Source organism: Scyliorhinus canicula, chromosome 11 (genome assembly GCF_902713615.1).
Source record: "Scyliorhinus canicula chromosome 11, sScyCan1.1, whole genome shotgun sequence".
In the NCBI taxonomy this organism is placed as follows: domain Eukaryota; kingdom Metazoa; phylum Chordata; class Chondrichthyes; order Carcharhiniformes; family Scyliorhinidae; genus Scyliorhinus; species Scyliorhinus canicula.
Genome location: NC_052156.1, coordinates 112716359 through 112732398, shown reverse-complemented (window position 1 = coordinate 112732398; position 16040 = coordinate 112716359). Strand labels below are relative to the sequence as shown.

At 44.1% G+C, this 16040-nt stretch overlaps 1 protein-coding gene across 14 annotated transcripts in view; it reads left to right on the top strand.

The window, feature by feature from the left end:
• Positions 1 to 16040, top strand: part of plekha5 (pleckstrin homology domain containing, family A member 5) — a 460471-nt gene that overhangs the window by 326577 nt on the left and 117854 nt on the right. For all 14 annotated transcript variants that reach the window (XM_038811100.1, XM_038811097.1, XM_038811094.1 and 11 more), the window contains 2 exons: positions 6400 to 6515; positions 14954 to 15451. In XM_038811100.1, coding sequence (XP_038667028.1) covers positions 6400 to 6515; positions 14954 to 15451 — 614 coding nt within the window. The remainder of the gene's footprint in view (positions 1 to 6399; positions 6516 to 14953; positions 15452 to 16040) is intronic.

The following is a 16040-nucleotide window of genomic DNA, read 5'->3' as shown; positions in this document are numbered from 1 at the left end:
GAGACCTGATAGTGGTCTGCAAGATTACGAGTGGCATGGACAGAGTGGATAATCAGATGCTCTTTCCTAGAGTAGGAGAGCCAAGTACGAGGGGACATAAGATTAAAGTGCGTGGGGAAAAGGTTAGAATAGATATGCGAGGCACGTTTTTGATACAGAGGGGGGTAAATATATGGAACGCGCTGCCTGGGGAGGTGTTAAGAGCAGGCACGATAGTGGCATTTAAGGGGCATTTGAGAAATATATCAATAGGGTGGAAACGGAAGGACACTGACTCCATAAGTGCAGAAGATTTTATGTTGAGGTAGGTACCATGGTCAGCGCAGGCTTGGAGAGGCGAAGGGCCTGTTCTTTGTTCATGTGCAATAAAGTCCCGTTTTGGGCTCAGGCCGTCTGCCTTTTTTTTGGCCTCGGTCGGAAATGCCCCGCCGAAGCCACAATTAGCTCATTTCCTGCACATGACAAACTCAACCATTTTCAAATGCTGCCCCCAATTTTCAACCCCCCCCCCTTGGAATCCCCACCACAGCCTCTGGACCCCACTCACCGCAAGCGTGCCGATCTCTCAAGGGCAGGGCACACCCAGACCCAATCCCTGGCATGGGCAACCTGGCACTGCCAGTCTGGCACCCCAACAGTGTCCCTGCTAGCCTTGTAGTCCCATCTGGGCACCTTGATAGTGCCAAGGAGCCTGGGTGCCAGTGGGAGTGCCAGGATGCCACCCTGCCCAGAGCTCGACCATTAAGGGGCCTCCATAGCCTGCAAAAGACCCTCCCCCACGCACCAAGTGCCGTTACGCCTGGTCCACATTTGTGTGAACCAGTGCTAAATGGTGCCATGGTGAGGTCCCTAAGACACGGGCGTTAGTTCCCGGGCCTGGGGAGAATCAGGCGCAGGCATATTCAAATGAGCCTAATGGCTCACTTAAATATGTTAAACTGGAGCCCTTGTTGGATCTCGCGAGGCATTCCGAGAATCACAAATCTTGCAAGAGGCCTCGTGAGATTTATCATCTGATGAGACCATCAATTCACGCGACACGTGGTTAGAAGTGAACAGTGGTTTTAATCGTCTTACAACAGAGCCTGTCTGTGACAAGATGAACGCCAGATGAACTGGCAGGCAGGCTCTCAGCATCAACCTTTATACTTCCGGTTAGGGGGAGGAGCCGTGGGTGGAGCCCAGTACAAACTCCCGTACACTCCTAGTGCATCTCCCCCTAGTGGCAGAGCAGTGCAACTGCTCGTGTGCCGAGCTTACAGACACATAGTACAACATGTGTAATACAGTGTGAATTATGCTACTGTGATTCACCACATCATCCTCATCATGTCACCAAGTCGGGCATAATGAAGCCATTAAATCAGTCTTTAAATCTTGCAAGTCTCTTAATGGAACCCATGTGCATTGACTTCTCCTCAAAGATGTTCTTTGTCCGGAGGAGTGGTGTTCCCATGGCCCTTGTTGTCATGGTGAATGCTGTTGTTCCATTGCAGTTGTCGGGAATCGTGAACTTCTGGGATTGATGGTAGTTATGTATTCAGTACAGTAGGTGAGATCCCTCTCCCCTACCGCCGATTGCTATGAAGGAGCAGTTTTTCTAGTTAAGTGCATTTGCCTGTTTTCAACTCGCGCTTTCAGTGCCAACTGTGGAATTGTGGGCCATTCTTCGTTCCTCCTGGAACCTTTGTGTTGTCCCTGGAATTTGTTTGGTCAGATCTTTTCAGTTTTTTTGTGCAGATTTTGAACCTTTGTGTTCCTGGGTTCTCAGTGCCTTCTCTGCTTCTTTTGCAGGATTCAAAAAATGTTTTTTTTTCACTCTCAGACATCACGTTGCAAGTATAAGGACAGCTGTACTTCTTCAGTGTGTGCTGTGTGAGAGACTTTATTCAATTGATTTCAAGATGTCTGCCTCCAGAGGCAGACTCATGGCATGGTCACATGATTACGGAAAGTCTGAGGTGTCAGACAAGTTACATTTGAGAACCCAATTAGTTGTGTGTGAAATATGCTGATTGACACATGTCTCAACCAGTAAAAAAAAATGATAACTATCTGTTTGGAAAAAATAATTAAAAAGCAATGAAAACACTAAGAAGCAATCAGTATTGCAGTTTGGCTCTCTCCCAACTGTACTTGTGTTCACAGCAAATTACAGTTTCATAAACTGTCTATTGCCTCCTATGATCACAAATGTACACCTAATTGTGCTGCGAAGATAACTATCATGCAAAGGATTAATAATTAGCCATTTTACTGAGGCGATTCAGACTTGGATTTGCAATACCTTCATACCATATAAATTATTTTCTGAAAAGCAACATGTTATCAGACCATTATTGTTCAGGTTAAAGATCTAAATCAAATTATGATTGTGATTGTTGGAGGTCAATCATCTCAGTCCCGAGACATCAATGCAGGAGTTCCTCAGGGTAGTGTCCTCAACCCAACCATCTTCAGCTGCTTCATCAGTGACCTTCTTTCTAACATGAGGTCAGATGTGGGGATGTTCACTGATGATTGTTCAGCACCATTTTTTTTTTTTTTTAATTTAGATTAGCCAATTATTTTTTCCAATTAAGGGGCAATTTAGCGTGGCCAATCCACCTACTCTGCACATTTTTGGGTTGTGGGGGCGAAACCCACGCAGACACGGGGAGAACGTGCAAACTCCACATGGACAGTGACCCAGAGCCGGGATCGAACCTGGGACCTAAGCGCCGTGAGGCGGTTGTGCTAACCACTAGGCCACCGTGCTGCCCTTGTTCAGCACCATTTGAGATGCCTCAGACACTGAAGAGGTCCACGTGCAAATGCAGCAAGACCTGGACAATATCCAGGCTTGGACTGACAAGTGGCAAGTAGCATTCGCACCCACAAATGCCAGGCAATACCATCTCAATAACAGAGAATTAAACCATTGTCCCATAACATTACCATCACTGAATTCCGCACTATCGACATCCTGGGGGTTAACATTGGCTACAAACTGAACTGGACTAGCCATATAAATACCGTGGCTCCAAGAGCAGGTCAGAGGCTAGGTATCATAGAACATAGAACGATACAGCGCAGTACAGGCCCTTCGGCCCTCGATGTTGCACCGACATGGAAAAAAAACTAAAGGCCATCTAACCTACACTATGCCCTTATCATCCATATGCTTATCCAATAAACTTTTAAATGCCCTCAATGTTGGCGAGTTTACTACTGTTGCAGGTAGGGCATTCCACGGCCTCACCACTCTTTGCGTAAAAAACCCACCTCTGACCTCTGTCCTATATCTATTACCCCTCAATTTAAGGCTATGTCCCCTTGTGCTAGCCACCTCCATCCGCGGGAGAAGGCTCTCGCTGTCCACCCTATCTAACCCTCTGATCATTTTGTATGCCTCTATTAAGTCACCTCTTAACCTTCTTCTCTCTAACGAAAACAACCGCAAGTCCATCAGCCTTTCCTCATAAGATTTTCCCTCCATACCAGGCAACATCCTGGTAAATCTCCTCTGCACCAGTTCCAAAGCTTCCACGTCCTTCCTATAATGAGGCGACCAGAACTGTACGCAAAACTCCAAATGCGGCCGTACTAGAGTTTTGTACAACTGCAACATGACCTCATGGCTCCGGAACTCAATCCCTCTACCAATAAAGACCAATACACCATAGGCCTTCTTCACAACCCTATCAACCTGGGTGGCAACTTTCAGGGATCTATGTACATGGACACCGAGATCCCTCTGCTCATCCACACTACCAAGAATTTTACCATTAGCCAAATATTCCGCATTCCTGTTATTCTTTCCAAAGTGAATCACCTCACACTTCTCCACATTAAACTCCATTTGCCACCTCTCAGCCCAGCTCTGCAGCTTATCTATGTCCCTCTGTAACCTGCAACATCCTTCCGCACTGTCTACAACTCCACCGACTTTAGTGTCGTCTACAAATTTACTCACCCATCCTTCTGCGCCCTCCTCTAGGTCATTTATAAAAATGACAAACAGCAACAGCCCCAGAACAGATCCTTGTGGTACGCCACTCGTAACTGAACTCCATTCTGAACATTTCCCATCAACTACCACTCTCTGTCTTCTTTCAACTAGCCAATGTCTGATCCACATCTCTAAATCACTCTCAATCCCCAGCCTCCGTATTTTCTGCAATAGCCGACCGTGGGGAACCTTATCAAACGCTTTACTGAAATCCATATACACCACATCAACTGCTCTACACTCGTCTACCTGTTCAGTCACCTTCTCAAAGAACTCGATAAGGTTTGTGAGGCATGACCTACCCTTCACAAAACCATGCTGACTATCCCTAATCATATTATTCCTATCTAGATGATTATAAATCGTATCTTTTATAATCCTCTCCAAGACTTTACCCACCACAGACGTTTGGCTCACCGGCCTATAGTTACCGGGGTTATCTCTACTCCCCTTCTTGAACAAAGGGACCACATTTGCTATCCTCCAGTCCTCTAGCACTATTCCTGTAGCCAATGATGACCTAAAAATCAAAGCCAAAGGCTCAGCAATCTCTTCCCTGGCTTCCCAGAGAATCCTAGGATAAATCCCATCCGGCCCCGGGGACTTATCTATTTTCACCTTGTCCAAAATTGCCAACACTTCTTCCCTACGCACCTCAATGCCATCTATTCTAATAGCCTGGGTCTCAGCATTCTCCTCCACAATATTATCTTTTTCCTGAGTGAATACTGACGAAAAGTATTCATTTAGTATCTCGCTTATCTCCTCAGCCTCCACACACAACTTCCCACCACTGTCCTTGACTGGCCCTACTCTTACCCTAGTCATTCTTTTATTCCTGACATACCTATAGAAAGCTTTTGGGTTTTCCTTGATCCTACCTGCCAAAGACTTCTCATGTCCCCTCCTTGCTCGTCTTAGCTCTCTCTTTAGATCCTTCCTCGCTTCCTTGTAACTATCAAGCGCCCCAACTGAAACTTCACGCCTCATCTTCACATAGGCCTCCTTCTTCCTCTTAACAGGAGATTCCACTTCTTTCGTAAACCACGGTTCCCTCGCTCGACCCCTTCCTCCCTGCCTGACTGGTACGTACTTATCAAGAACATGCAATAGCAATTCCTTGAACAAGCTCCACATATCCAGTGTGCCCAACCCTTGCAGCCTCAATGCCATCATGAGGAAGTAACTCCTGCAGCAAGTAACTCGCCTCCTGATTCCCCAAAGCCTGTTCACCAACTAAAAGGCACAAGTTAGGAGTGTGATGGAATACTCTCCACCACTTGCTGGATGTGTGCAGCTCCAACAACAGTCAAGGAGCTTGACACCATCCAGGAAAAAGCAGCCCACTTGATTGGCACCCCAGCCACAAACATTTACTTCCTCCACCACCGACGCACAGTAGCAGCAGTATGTACCATTTACAGGATGCACTGCAGGAACTCACCAAGATCCCTTGGACAGCACCTTAGAAGGACAAGGACAGCAGATATATAGAAACACCACCACCTGGACGTTCCCCTCGAAGTCACTCACCATCCTGACTTGGAAATATATTATGGTTCCTTCACTGTCACTGGGTCAAAATCCTGGAACTCCCTAATAGCACAGTGGGTGTACCTGCACCACATGGACTGCAGTGGTTCAAGAAGACAGCTCGCCACCAATATCTCAATTATCTTGATTTTACATGACCTTACCTACCCAATGTTGCTGCCATTCTACATCTGCCTGCACAAATATTCAAGTGATGTGCCCAGCAGCATTTCAAAGGGGCTAGAAGTCAGAATGCATGTTTACCAACTAATGCTCTGTTTTTAAGTATTGGAAACTAAGCAGTAAGATACAGCAATATTAGGCCTCTGGTTTTGGACAACCGCATCAGAGGTCACAATATACTTCATTTGTGTTGTAAATTTATACATTGAAATAACCTTGCCAGCAGAGGCTCCCGATTGTTAGCAATTAAGAACAGGGGCAACCAAAGTAAGACATAAAACTTGATACATTGTTAGTAATAGATGGATAAAGAGTGAGATCGGATCAGGCACAAAGTTAGAAACCACAGAAGTATATGCAATTGTTATGCAGTAGAACATGGAACGCAAACTGAGAGGGGAACACATGAAGAATTAGGGAGAATTTCTTTGAAACCTAATCAATTGAAGGTGATTTTAATATTGCTTTAAATTACCATTTTCACTGAGTGCTTGACCTAATGTAAAAAATTATGGTAATTATGCTAGAATATTTTTGGTAAAATTGGAAATTTAGCAGCTCTACTTAACATTAAGACGCTGGATTTATTTCCATTTCAAGTAATAGTGATTTTGGATTAACTATACGTTGATTTTCTTCTTTTTTTTTTACAGGAATCGCTTAACTTAGTAATCACTGTCATTTCTGATCAGGCTGCTCATCCAAATATGCGGACTTATTATTTCTACACTGAAACAGTCAAAGAAATGGAGTCCTGGATGAAGATTATGATAGAAGCTGCTCTTGTTCAAACAGAACCTGTGAAAAGGTACATTCGATATCCCCCCCTCCCCATCACCCTCCACCATCCCTGCGCCTCCTACCCCCAATTAAAATCAGAAAATAAGAATCCAGTTAGTGGAGAAAACTACATCTCCAAAACCATATATAACAGGAACTGCTGAAGGTGACTCGAATTTGAATTGAATTATGAAATGTATATTATGCCAATGTTCAAATTCAAAATGATTGTTAAAATCATCTTCAAGGGCAAAATCAGTGAACTCTTAATGTTATCAAGGATTAGGGAAGGAGGGGTAGGGAGAAGAGGAAATAATACAGAGATAGTTCCGTTTTGTGTCTATTATCCCGTTATATTGGGATGACATTGGTGAAAATTCAGATTCCCTTAACCACCCAACCGAAGGAGTCATAAGCGACAATTATGTGATCCTACACTTGCAGGTCAACAATACATTACTCTTGATAGAAATTTTCCATTGCATTCCCTGTGAGCAAGGGTGCACCAGATCACAAAATTATCAAAAACTGTGTAATGTACCTGGGAATACATTCTTGCTGGTTGTCAGCAGAGTGTTTGCGGGGACTTTGAGGAGATGATCATCTTGTTTATATGAGCAGCACCGTTAATAAACCTCTCATTGTGTTTTAGAAGAATCCAGTGTGTGGACACAATTTTTCTCTGTGTGGCAACAAATAAATATAACCTGCTGCAATTTAAAATCGACAAACTTCACTGAAATAATTTCTAACATTGAAATTTCACAATTTAAGCAACCATAACCTTTTACAAATCAGTTCCACCCATTAATTCAAGAATCAGTTCCTAACATTTCTCACAACATTTTGAGTTGTGTTAGAAGTTAGTAAGAATTCTAACATGATTTTAATGTCTTCTTGAAGAAATCCGGAGAGATGAATGAAAGCATAGATAAAAAAAGGTAATTTTAAGTCCTAAGATTCCCAAATGTAAAGTATAGCGGCCTGTAATTTGAGTTGTAATGCCAGCAAAACTGATGGTGACCTTTGTCATCATTGTGCAAAACTGACACAACTTCTGACCTCCGCACATCCGCAGTTAAGCTTGAAAGTCCAAAGTTCCTGGCCGGGATTCTCCGAAATCCCGGCCAAGTGTTGAAGCCGGCTTAAACATCGGGAGTAGTGTACGCCAGCAATTCACCACTGTTCAGGCAGCTAGCATGGTGCCAGAGAGCTGTGCGCTGCTCCAGCGCCAAAAGGTGGCCCTGCAAGGCTGGCTCGGGTCCGCGCATGCGCGCGATGGCCGTCTCCGTGCCGGCGCATGCATGTGGTTGCCGTCTCCATGTCGGGGCTTTACAGTGGGCCGCATTGAAGGAGGTAGGCCCCCTCCAGATCGTGGCCGCCCGCCGATCGGATGCCCCCGATCGCTAGCTTGGACCCCATGGATCCCCCCCAGTTCACCACCAGGACGTCCACAGAGGCCGCAGGACCGAGCTCTCGCCGGGTGGTACGCGCCTCTGACGATTCTCCAATCCAGCGCGGGCTCGGAGAATCCCGCCCCCTATCACTGATACACTCCTGCTCCACAAGATGTACAATTGCATTATTCACAGATGCAGTCAATATAGAATCAGTGCATTGACATTAAACCTCAATGCTTTACGCACTATTCTTATTGTAGAAAACATTGAAAACGTTAAACCACATTTGTCGGCGCAGGCTTGGAGGGCGGAAGGGACTGTTCCTGTGCTGTACTTTTCTTTGTTTGTTCTTTGACTGAGGTGTAATTAAGTCATAATTGCTGTTGAGCAACCTCTCTGGCTCTGAAACACTAATTTTACAATTAGTCATTTAATAGTACAGAACTTCAGTATTTCTGAAAGAAAATACATGTCGAAGCTTTTCATCTTGCTTTCATCAGGACACTTTGCAAGAATAACAGTGGGGGGAAAACAATAATTTATACTGAGTGGGAAGAGAAAAAAAATGAAATGAAAATTAAAATTGCTTATTGTCACGAGTAGGCTTCAATGAAGTTACTGTGAAAAGCCCCTAGTCACCACATTCCAGCGCCTGTCTGGGAGGCTGGTACGGGAATTGAACCGTGCTGCTGGCCTGCTTGGTCTGCTTTAAAAGCCAGCGATTTAGCTGAGTGAGCTAAACCAGCCCCAGTGAGCTGGTTGGTTAGCAAATGGACTTGATTGATAGATGCTTTGACATTGAGAATGCAGTTAATGGTGACTGACAGATAACTGCCAAGTTTTCTTTGAAATTTAAACCCGGTAGCTTGACACTGATTGGGGAATCAATCAGCAAATGGCTGTCACTTGCTTTATTTGGCTGAAATAGGCTTAATATGTATACGTGTTTTTCTGTCTGCAAAGAACAGGGCAATGTGTATTAATGTATGTAAGTTCCAGTACACGCGAATATGTCACATTGCGGGCCCAGCTATCCTAAATTGGTTGTCAGCATAACACCAGTCAGCATTCTCCTCTCATACAGTATAAATCATTGTTTTCACCTTGTACTGATATTCTCATGAACTGTCCTGGTGAGTACAAGACCAACATTTTGACCTGTCTTTTTTTTCAGCAATACTCAATTTTGCAATTATTAATCCCCTCAAAAAAAAAACTGAAAATTCCAAAATGTTGAAAATCATTTTATTTCTAAAGTTTGGTCTTTCAATTTTATCTTAAGCCCATCTGTATGTTCCAACTTTTATATTGGATGTCTTCTGTGAAATGATTTAGAAGTGAATTATATTCCATGTTTCTCACTTCCTGGCTTGTTGGCTTTCTGAATTCATGTCGATCTGATTGGCTAGCCATCCTCCTTGACAAAGTCACTGTGTTGGATGCCACATGCCTCCTACAGATTACACCAGATTCAATATCAAATTGAAATAGGGGAAATTGACATTGCTAACCAGCATGATTTCAAATTTGGTATCAAAATGCTCAACTAAAATTAGCACTGGATGCGGCAGCACACTAGCGTACTGGTTTTGCGCTGCTGCCTCATGGTACCGAGGTCCCAGGTTCGATCCTGGCTCTGGGTCACTGTCTGTATGGAGTTTGCAAATTCTCCCTGTGTTGCGTGAGTTTCTTCCCCACAAACCAAAAGATACGCAGGCTGGGTGGATTGTCCACATTAAATTGCCCCTTAATTGCGAAAAAATAAAAATTGGGTACTCTAATTTTTGTTTAAATTAGCACTGGATTATTTAAGTAAGCTGTTATAAAAATGAGACTATGATTTGAAATTGAGATGAGTCCAACATCTAATGTCGATATTTTGACTTTAGATTTTTCAAGATATGTGCTTCTGCTCTCAATTCCTATGTTCCTATGTTAAGTTTCTCCAATTTTTTTTACTGCTGATAATTTCCTTCATTTCCTCACTTTAGCCTGTAGGTTACCGTCTTTTTCTGGCCTGAAATTGGTGACTTCTACTGTGGAGACCAAAGTAAATATTTGGTCAATACCTCTGCCATTTCTATATTCCCCTGCCTCTACTTCGAACTTTAGCTACTCTATTCTTTTTTATATACATATTACATTTCTTACAATCTATTTCTAGCTAGTTTGTCTTGTATATTGTTTTGCCCTTTTTTCAATTTTTTTGGTGGCCTTTTGCTTGTTTCTTAAACACTCCCAATAATTAGACTTGCTATTCCTTTTTGCATCACTATAAGGCTCTTTTTTAATCTAATTTTATCCCTAACTTCCTAAGTGAGGCTTTTAAATTGTTTCTTTAAATGTTTCAAACTGTTCATTTACATCCATTCCTGACAGTCTATTTACCCAGTTAACCTTAGCCAGTTCGTCCATCTCACCTATGTTAAGATTTGTTTAGGTTTAGGATACTTGTTTGCAATTGGAATTTAGAGCACCCAATTCTTTTTTTCCAATTAAAGGGCAATATGGCATGGCCAATCCACCTGCTCTGCACATCTTTGGGTTATGGGGGTGAGACTCGCACAGACACGGGGAGAATGTGCAAACTCCACACGAACAGTGACCCGGGCTGGGATTGAACCCGGTTCCTCGGCGCTGAGGAATGTGGAATTCAGTGCTATTATGGTCACTATTTCCCCTGAGATATTTTTTAACATTAATAATAATCCTGTTTCATTACACAATATTAAACCTAAGATAGCTTTATCCCTAGTCATATTGTTCGACGGAACTGCCACAAAATATTCTGCAAACAAATCTTTTAAACCACTCTTGCCAATTTGATTATCCCCGCATATATGAAGATTTAAGTCCCCCTATAATTATTACATTTACTTTGTTACAGTCTCCAATAACTTATTGTTTATTGCTATTAGGGGGCCTATAAACTACTCTCACCAGTGATTTCTGAGTCTTGCTATTCCTATTTTCCACCCATACTGATTCTACTTCATGATCATTTGAGGCCAGATCTTTTCTGTCATTCTGTCTTTCTATCATCCTTTATTATTAGGGCTATCCCTCCTCCTTTGCTATTCTGCCTTTCCAAAATATTGCGTACATTGGAATATCTGTTGCCAACCTTGGAACCATGGGCGGGATTTTCTCAGCCCAGATCCGGGCCAGAGAATCCCCGCGACCGGCCGACTCGCACCAGGCCACCCCAACATCGCCACGCGATTCGGTGCCATTGCACTGGCGTGGTTGGCACGGCGCCGGTCGGGGGCCGCTCTATGCGGCCAGCCCGCCGATTCTCGGCCCGGGATGGGCCGAGCAGCCGTCGTGAAAATGCCGAGACCCGCCGGCGGCGTCCACACCTGCTCTCAGCCGGCGGGAACTCGGCATGGAATGATTGGGGGTGGGGGGGGGGGGATGTGGGGGGAGCGGGGTCTGACCTCGGGGGGAGGCCTCTGATGTGGCCTGGCTCATGATCAAGGCCCACCAATCGGCAGGCCGGCCTTTCGGGCTGGGGGCCTCATTTCCTCCGCGATGGCCCCTGTAGCCATGCGCCATGTTGCGTTGGGGCCGGCGCGTTGAAGGCAGGCACTGCCCATGTGTGCGTTGGCACCAGTGCCACTGCGTCTGCGCAGATCCCGCGGCGCCCAGTTCGCGCCGGGATCAGCAGCGTGAACTGCTCCGTGCTGTGCTGGCCCCTTTTGCGGACCAGTATTAGTCGTCGGGACGGCCCGTTCACGCCATCATAAAACGCGAACGTTGTTTACGGTGACGTAGACACTGCGCAGCATTAGAGAATCCCGCCCCATGTCTCTGCAACGGCGATTAGATTTAAATGAATTACCTTGATTTGGCCACTAGTTAATCTGTCTTATTACAAATGCATTCTTTACTTCTATTCTCTGCCATGACATTATTTGTTGATGTTCAATTTTTGTTTAACTCTCTGACCCTTCTTGTCCCACTCTGCTTGTCTTTACCCACATTGCTATACTATTCTGATACCTCGACTTTTCTCTTTGGATCTCTGAACCTCCTTTCACCCAAACCCTCAGCCACCCACACCCCGGTTAATTTAAAGCCCTGTCTGTGGTGATATGCATCACTGTAGATACACAAGGGGTTAATGTAAGTACACGTAAACTACCTAGACACTAGAGGGAGCACCAGAGACATGACACACAGACACTCAACCAAAGCGACTATGACAGTCTACCCACATTGTTTAAGCCACCAGAAGAAGACTCTGACAGTCTACCCAGCCCAAGTGAACAACAATATAAGATGTGCAATGTGACAGACCTCAGCTAGTGCGTACAGAGGCACTCGGCGATCACAGTGAGACCTCTGGTGACTCCGGTGACACCACGTTACTTCAAACCTCATTCGCCCGAGCCTCTCCACAAGCAAATGCATTCCTGAATGTTCTGACTCCTGACGTGGAGCATCAAGAAACCTCAGCTGACTCAAGTGAACCTGAACTGACTCCGGACGGGGAGCATCAAGAAATCTCAGCTGACTCCAGTGAACCTGCTATGACTCCAGACGGGGAGCATCGACAAATCAAAACTGACTCAGGTGAAATAGACCAGACTCCTGATGGGGAGCAACCAAACGCCAAAGCTGATTCACGTAAGCCGGACATGACTCCAGATGGGGAGCGCCGCAAACTCAGTGACGGCACGCTCAAGAAAACAGCAGATATCACAAAGCACGCTGACACGAGTAACTGTGTGAAGGACTCGTATTATCCACAGTGTGGTCCTTGAGCGCAGCGAACACAACAACAGAACCATCCAACACAACATCACAACCTATGAAAACCATATCAAAGACAACGACACGACGCGTAGCAAAGGCAACATCGTCGACAGCAAGCATGACAAAGACTACACCAATGGAACTTCGACTGGTACGACATGGTACAACTCTGCCCATGAGGGACACTGTTACTGCTCAGCTCAGTACAATGATATACCATGACAGGACGATGCATCTTCCCAATTCACGTGTGCTGCACTACCAACAGGCAACCTGGCATTCAGGACAGATGCCATCCAACATCGCTATCACCAGCATCGGAAGAAAAAAAGACTCCAAATCAGACAACAAAGTGATTTGACCACTTCTTGGTTCCTTATGCACAGGGACACTGATGGCGTTCACAAGGACATGCCACCATCAAAATCACCAACTCACCAACCCAACAAGAAAGACATTCGACCATGATAATTGATGGGTTTTGGACTCGTACATATGAGTTGGACTTATTGTTTAATGATGACTGTTATCATAACTTGTACAGAGCATCGCTTATCTACCTGTTTTTTGTTCAATTTTCTTTAACAGTGTACAGAAAATATGTAACACGAAAAAGGGGGGATGTGGTGATATGCATCACTGTAGATACACAAGGGGTTAATGTAAGTACACATAGACTAGCTAGACACTAGAGGGAGCACCAGAGACATGACACACAGACACTCAACCAATAGGTCAGTTAGATAGGACACGACCAATGGGCATTCACGATACACACAGAGGTGACACTACCACAGGGGGGCATTACACCAACCCATATATAAAGGACACAGCACACATGACCTTCCTCTTTCCAGTGGAGACACTCAGTGAGTACAGACACAGGGTTGATTCGACATCACACCCACCACGTGGATTGTAGCAGACTGGTTCGTCAGTCTGAGTAGCTATAGAAGGATTAACAGTAGTGGCGAATCCGAGTAGGAGAATTGTAAATAGTTTAATAAACGTGTTGAAGTTACCTCCATGTCTGAACCTTCCTTTGTCAGAGTGAACATCAAGGAAGCAGCTTATGCTACTCCAAGAGCATAACAAGACACTGTCCACAGCCCTGACCATACAAATGGCCAGGTCACCCACCGGTCCTAGACTAGTTCAGTTGGAGCTGATGTCAACTCTTCCCTGTGTACTGATACCAGTACTCCGTGAATTGAAACCTTTTAAAAGCCAGATTAACTTTAGATCAACTCCCACCACCTAGTCTGCAAAGTCTTTCCAAAAAAGCAAATAAAAATGTCATTTAGTCGGTCCACTAATGAAGCTTTTAAGAAGTGATCTGATATAAGTAGCAATTGGTGGCATTGGCTGTATAGACTTCACATTATAGAATGGGAGGACAGTTCACATTTGAAATTTTCCCATGTAGCAAAGTCATCATCTCTGAATTAAATAGTTATCCTTTTAACTTCTATGACTGCACAAATTACTATTCAAGCATTGGGGCAGGGCAGTCAGTGGGATTTTGCTTTTCAATTTTTTTTTCTCCTCAGCAAAGCCTTAATAATTCTGGTCTTTTTCCATTCAATTCTGTACATGTCCTGTGACTGTCACACCTAACACACATAGATTTTGGTTTCTGCAGAGCACAAGTCACTAGGATGGCAAAAGTGTCAATCGGAGTCTTCCTTTGCATGAGCATCAGCCAACCTTGAAGGCAATCTCTCCTATTATATTCCTACCTGTTAAACAAAGACAGTATACATGTGTACTTAGTGCAGTGGAAAACCGATGAGTACCATTGATGGTATCCTTTTGTTAAAGTACAAAAATGTATATGACTATAGTTCCATTTCTGCCACCTGCTGCCCTCCAGACTTACAGAATTATTAGCTTTTTGCATGCATGCATTTCAGGGGCGGGAGAAGGGTGTGGAGAAGAAGGAGTTGCTTTAATTACAAGGATACGAGGTTCCTTTTTCTATCACCATAGTCCTAATATTTCTCTCCATATATTGATTTAATGCCCTGTGGAAATAATGCAGCTGAAATTTATTCCCTACCTACCTCAAGACTGGTTTAAATTTTTTTGTGTTGTAAGCTAATGTGCTTTTGGTGTCACTGGTGTATGAATCAGTTTCACTGTAATGCATGTGAGTGGGAAAAGAGGTGTGCTATTGAGGTCAAGAAGGTGCATGCTTCAAGACAGTAAAAGTCAAAAGTCTCACTCATTACAGATAAAAGATTGCTGAACAATGTTACATGATATCGAGAACCAACATGGTCTAACTCTCTCTCTCTCACACCCACAGGACTGAAAAGCTAACATCTGAAATTGTACCGCCCAAAGAGGTTAACCATGTTGCAAACCACAAAATGTTAGTGAAGCCTGAACTTCAGAATAACCAAAAAAATATAGAACCCACTCTGGATCGTCAACAGTTAGACAATATGAACATCACTCGTGCTGACAAATATGGTTTTGAGACAGAAGGACTGGACCAGCACAAGCCTTTGACTAAAGTCAATAGTATAAAACTGCAGCCTGCAAAATCAGAGTGTGGAAATGTTACGTCAGGCACCAACACCCTTCAGTCTCAAGAGTGCAAATCTCTGCATGAAAATGACTCCCGTGAGCAAAGCCCAGTTGGTTCCGTTGATGTTCCTATCGAAAATGTGGACACTGGAAGAGAGCGGTTGGTTAGTCTGAATGACAGTGGAAGGGGCATTCAAAGGACTAATTCAATGATGCAGTTGGAGCAGTGGGTGAGAACACACAAAGGAAAGGGCCAAGAGGAAGAGCCTCGGAGGTATGAAGGTTTTTTTAAACACTTGCTTGTAAAAATCATTCTATGATTGAAAAAATAGAATTGCTTTGTTTTTAATTGTTTGCTTAGCAGAGATGGCAGGCATTCTGCTTAAAGGTTTATTCAATCTTTATCCACAGTCCATGTGACTGTCACACCTGAACAGCAAAGACTGCATCGTGGAAAATGATCATTTCTGATCTGGTCTTTTCAGATCTACTGTCACTAATTTAACTGTCCTTAAATTTGAGTGTGGGTGGAGAAGCATTCAGGTGGTACAACACTGCAGTGTGATGTAATGTTATCACTGGAGGCTACAAGGAAACTTGCTGTTAGCTGTCATGTTGCAACTTTTAACAACTCATGCAGGAATGGCAATCCTAATGGGTTTTTGCTGTTTCTACTAAATGATTTGGGTTGGCAGGTCTTCCACATTTAACTTTTCATTTTCATCTGGTTTCACTGCATATTGAATTCTGCTTATTTTGCATGTCACACTCAAGTAAAATTGAAGTATTATGAATAATTATTTAAGACAGGGGTTCCCAAACTGGGTTCTGCAGCAGGCCAGGCTGATAGATACAATTTAAGT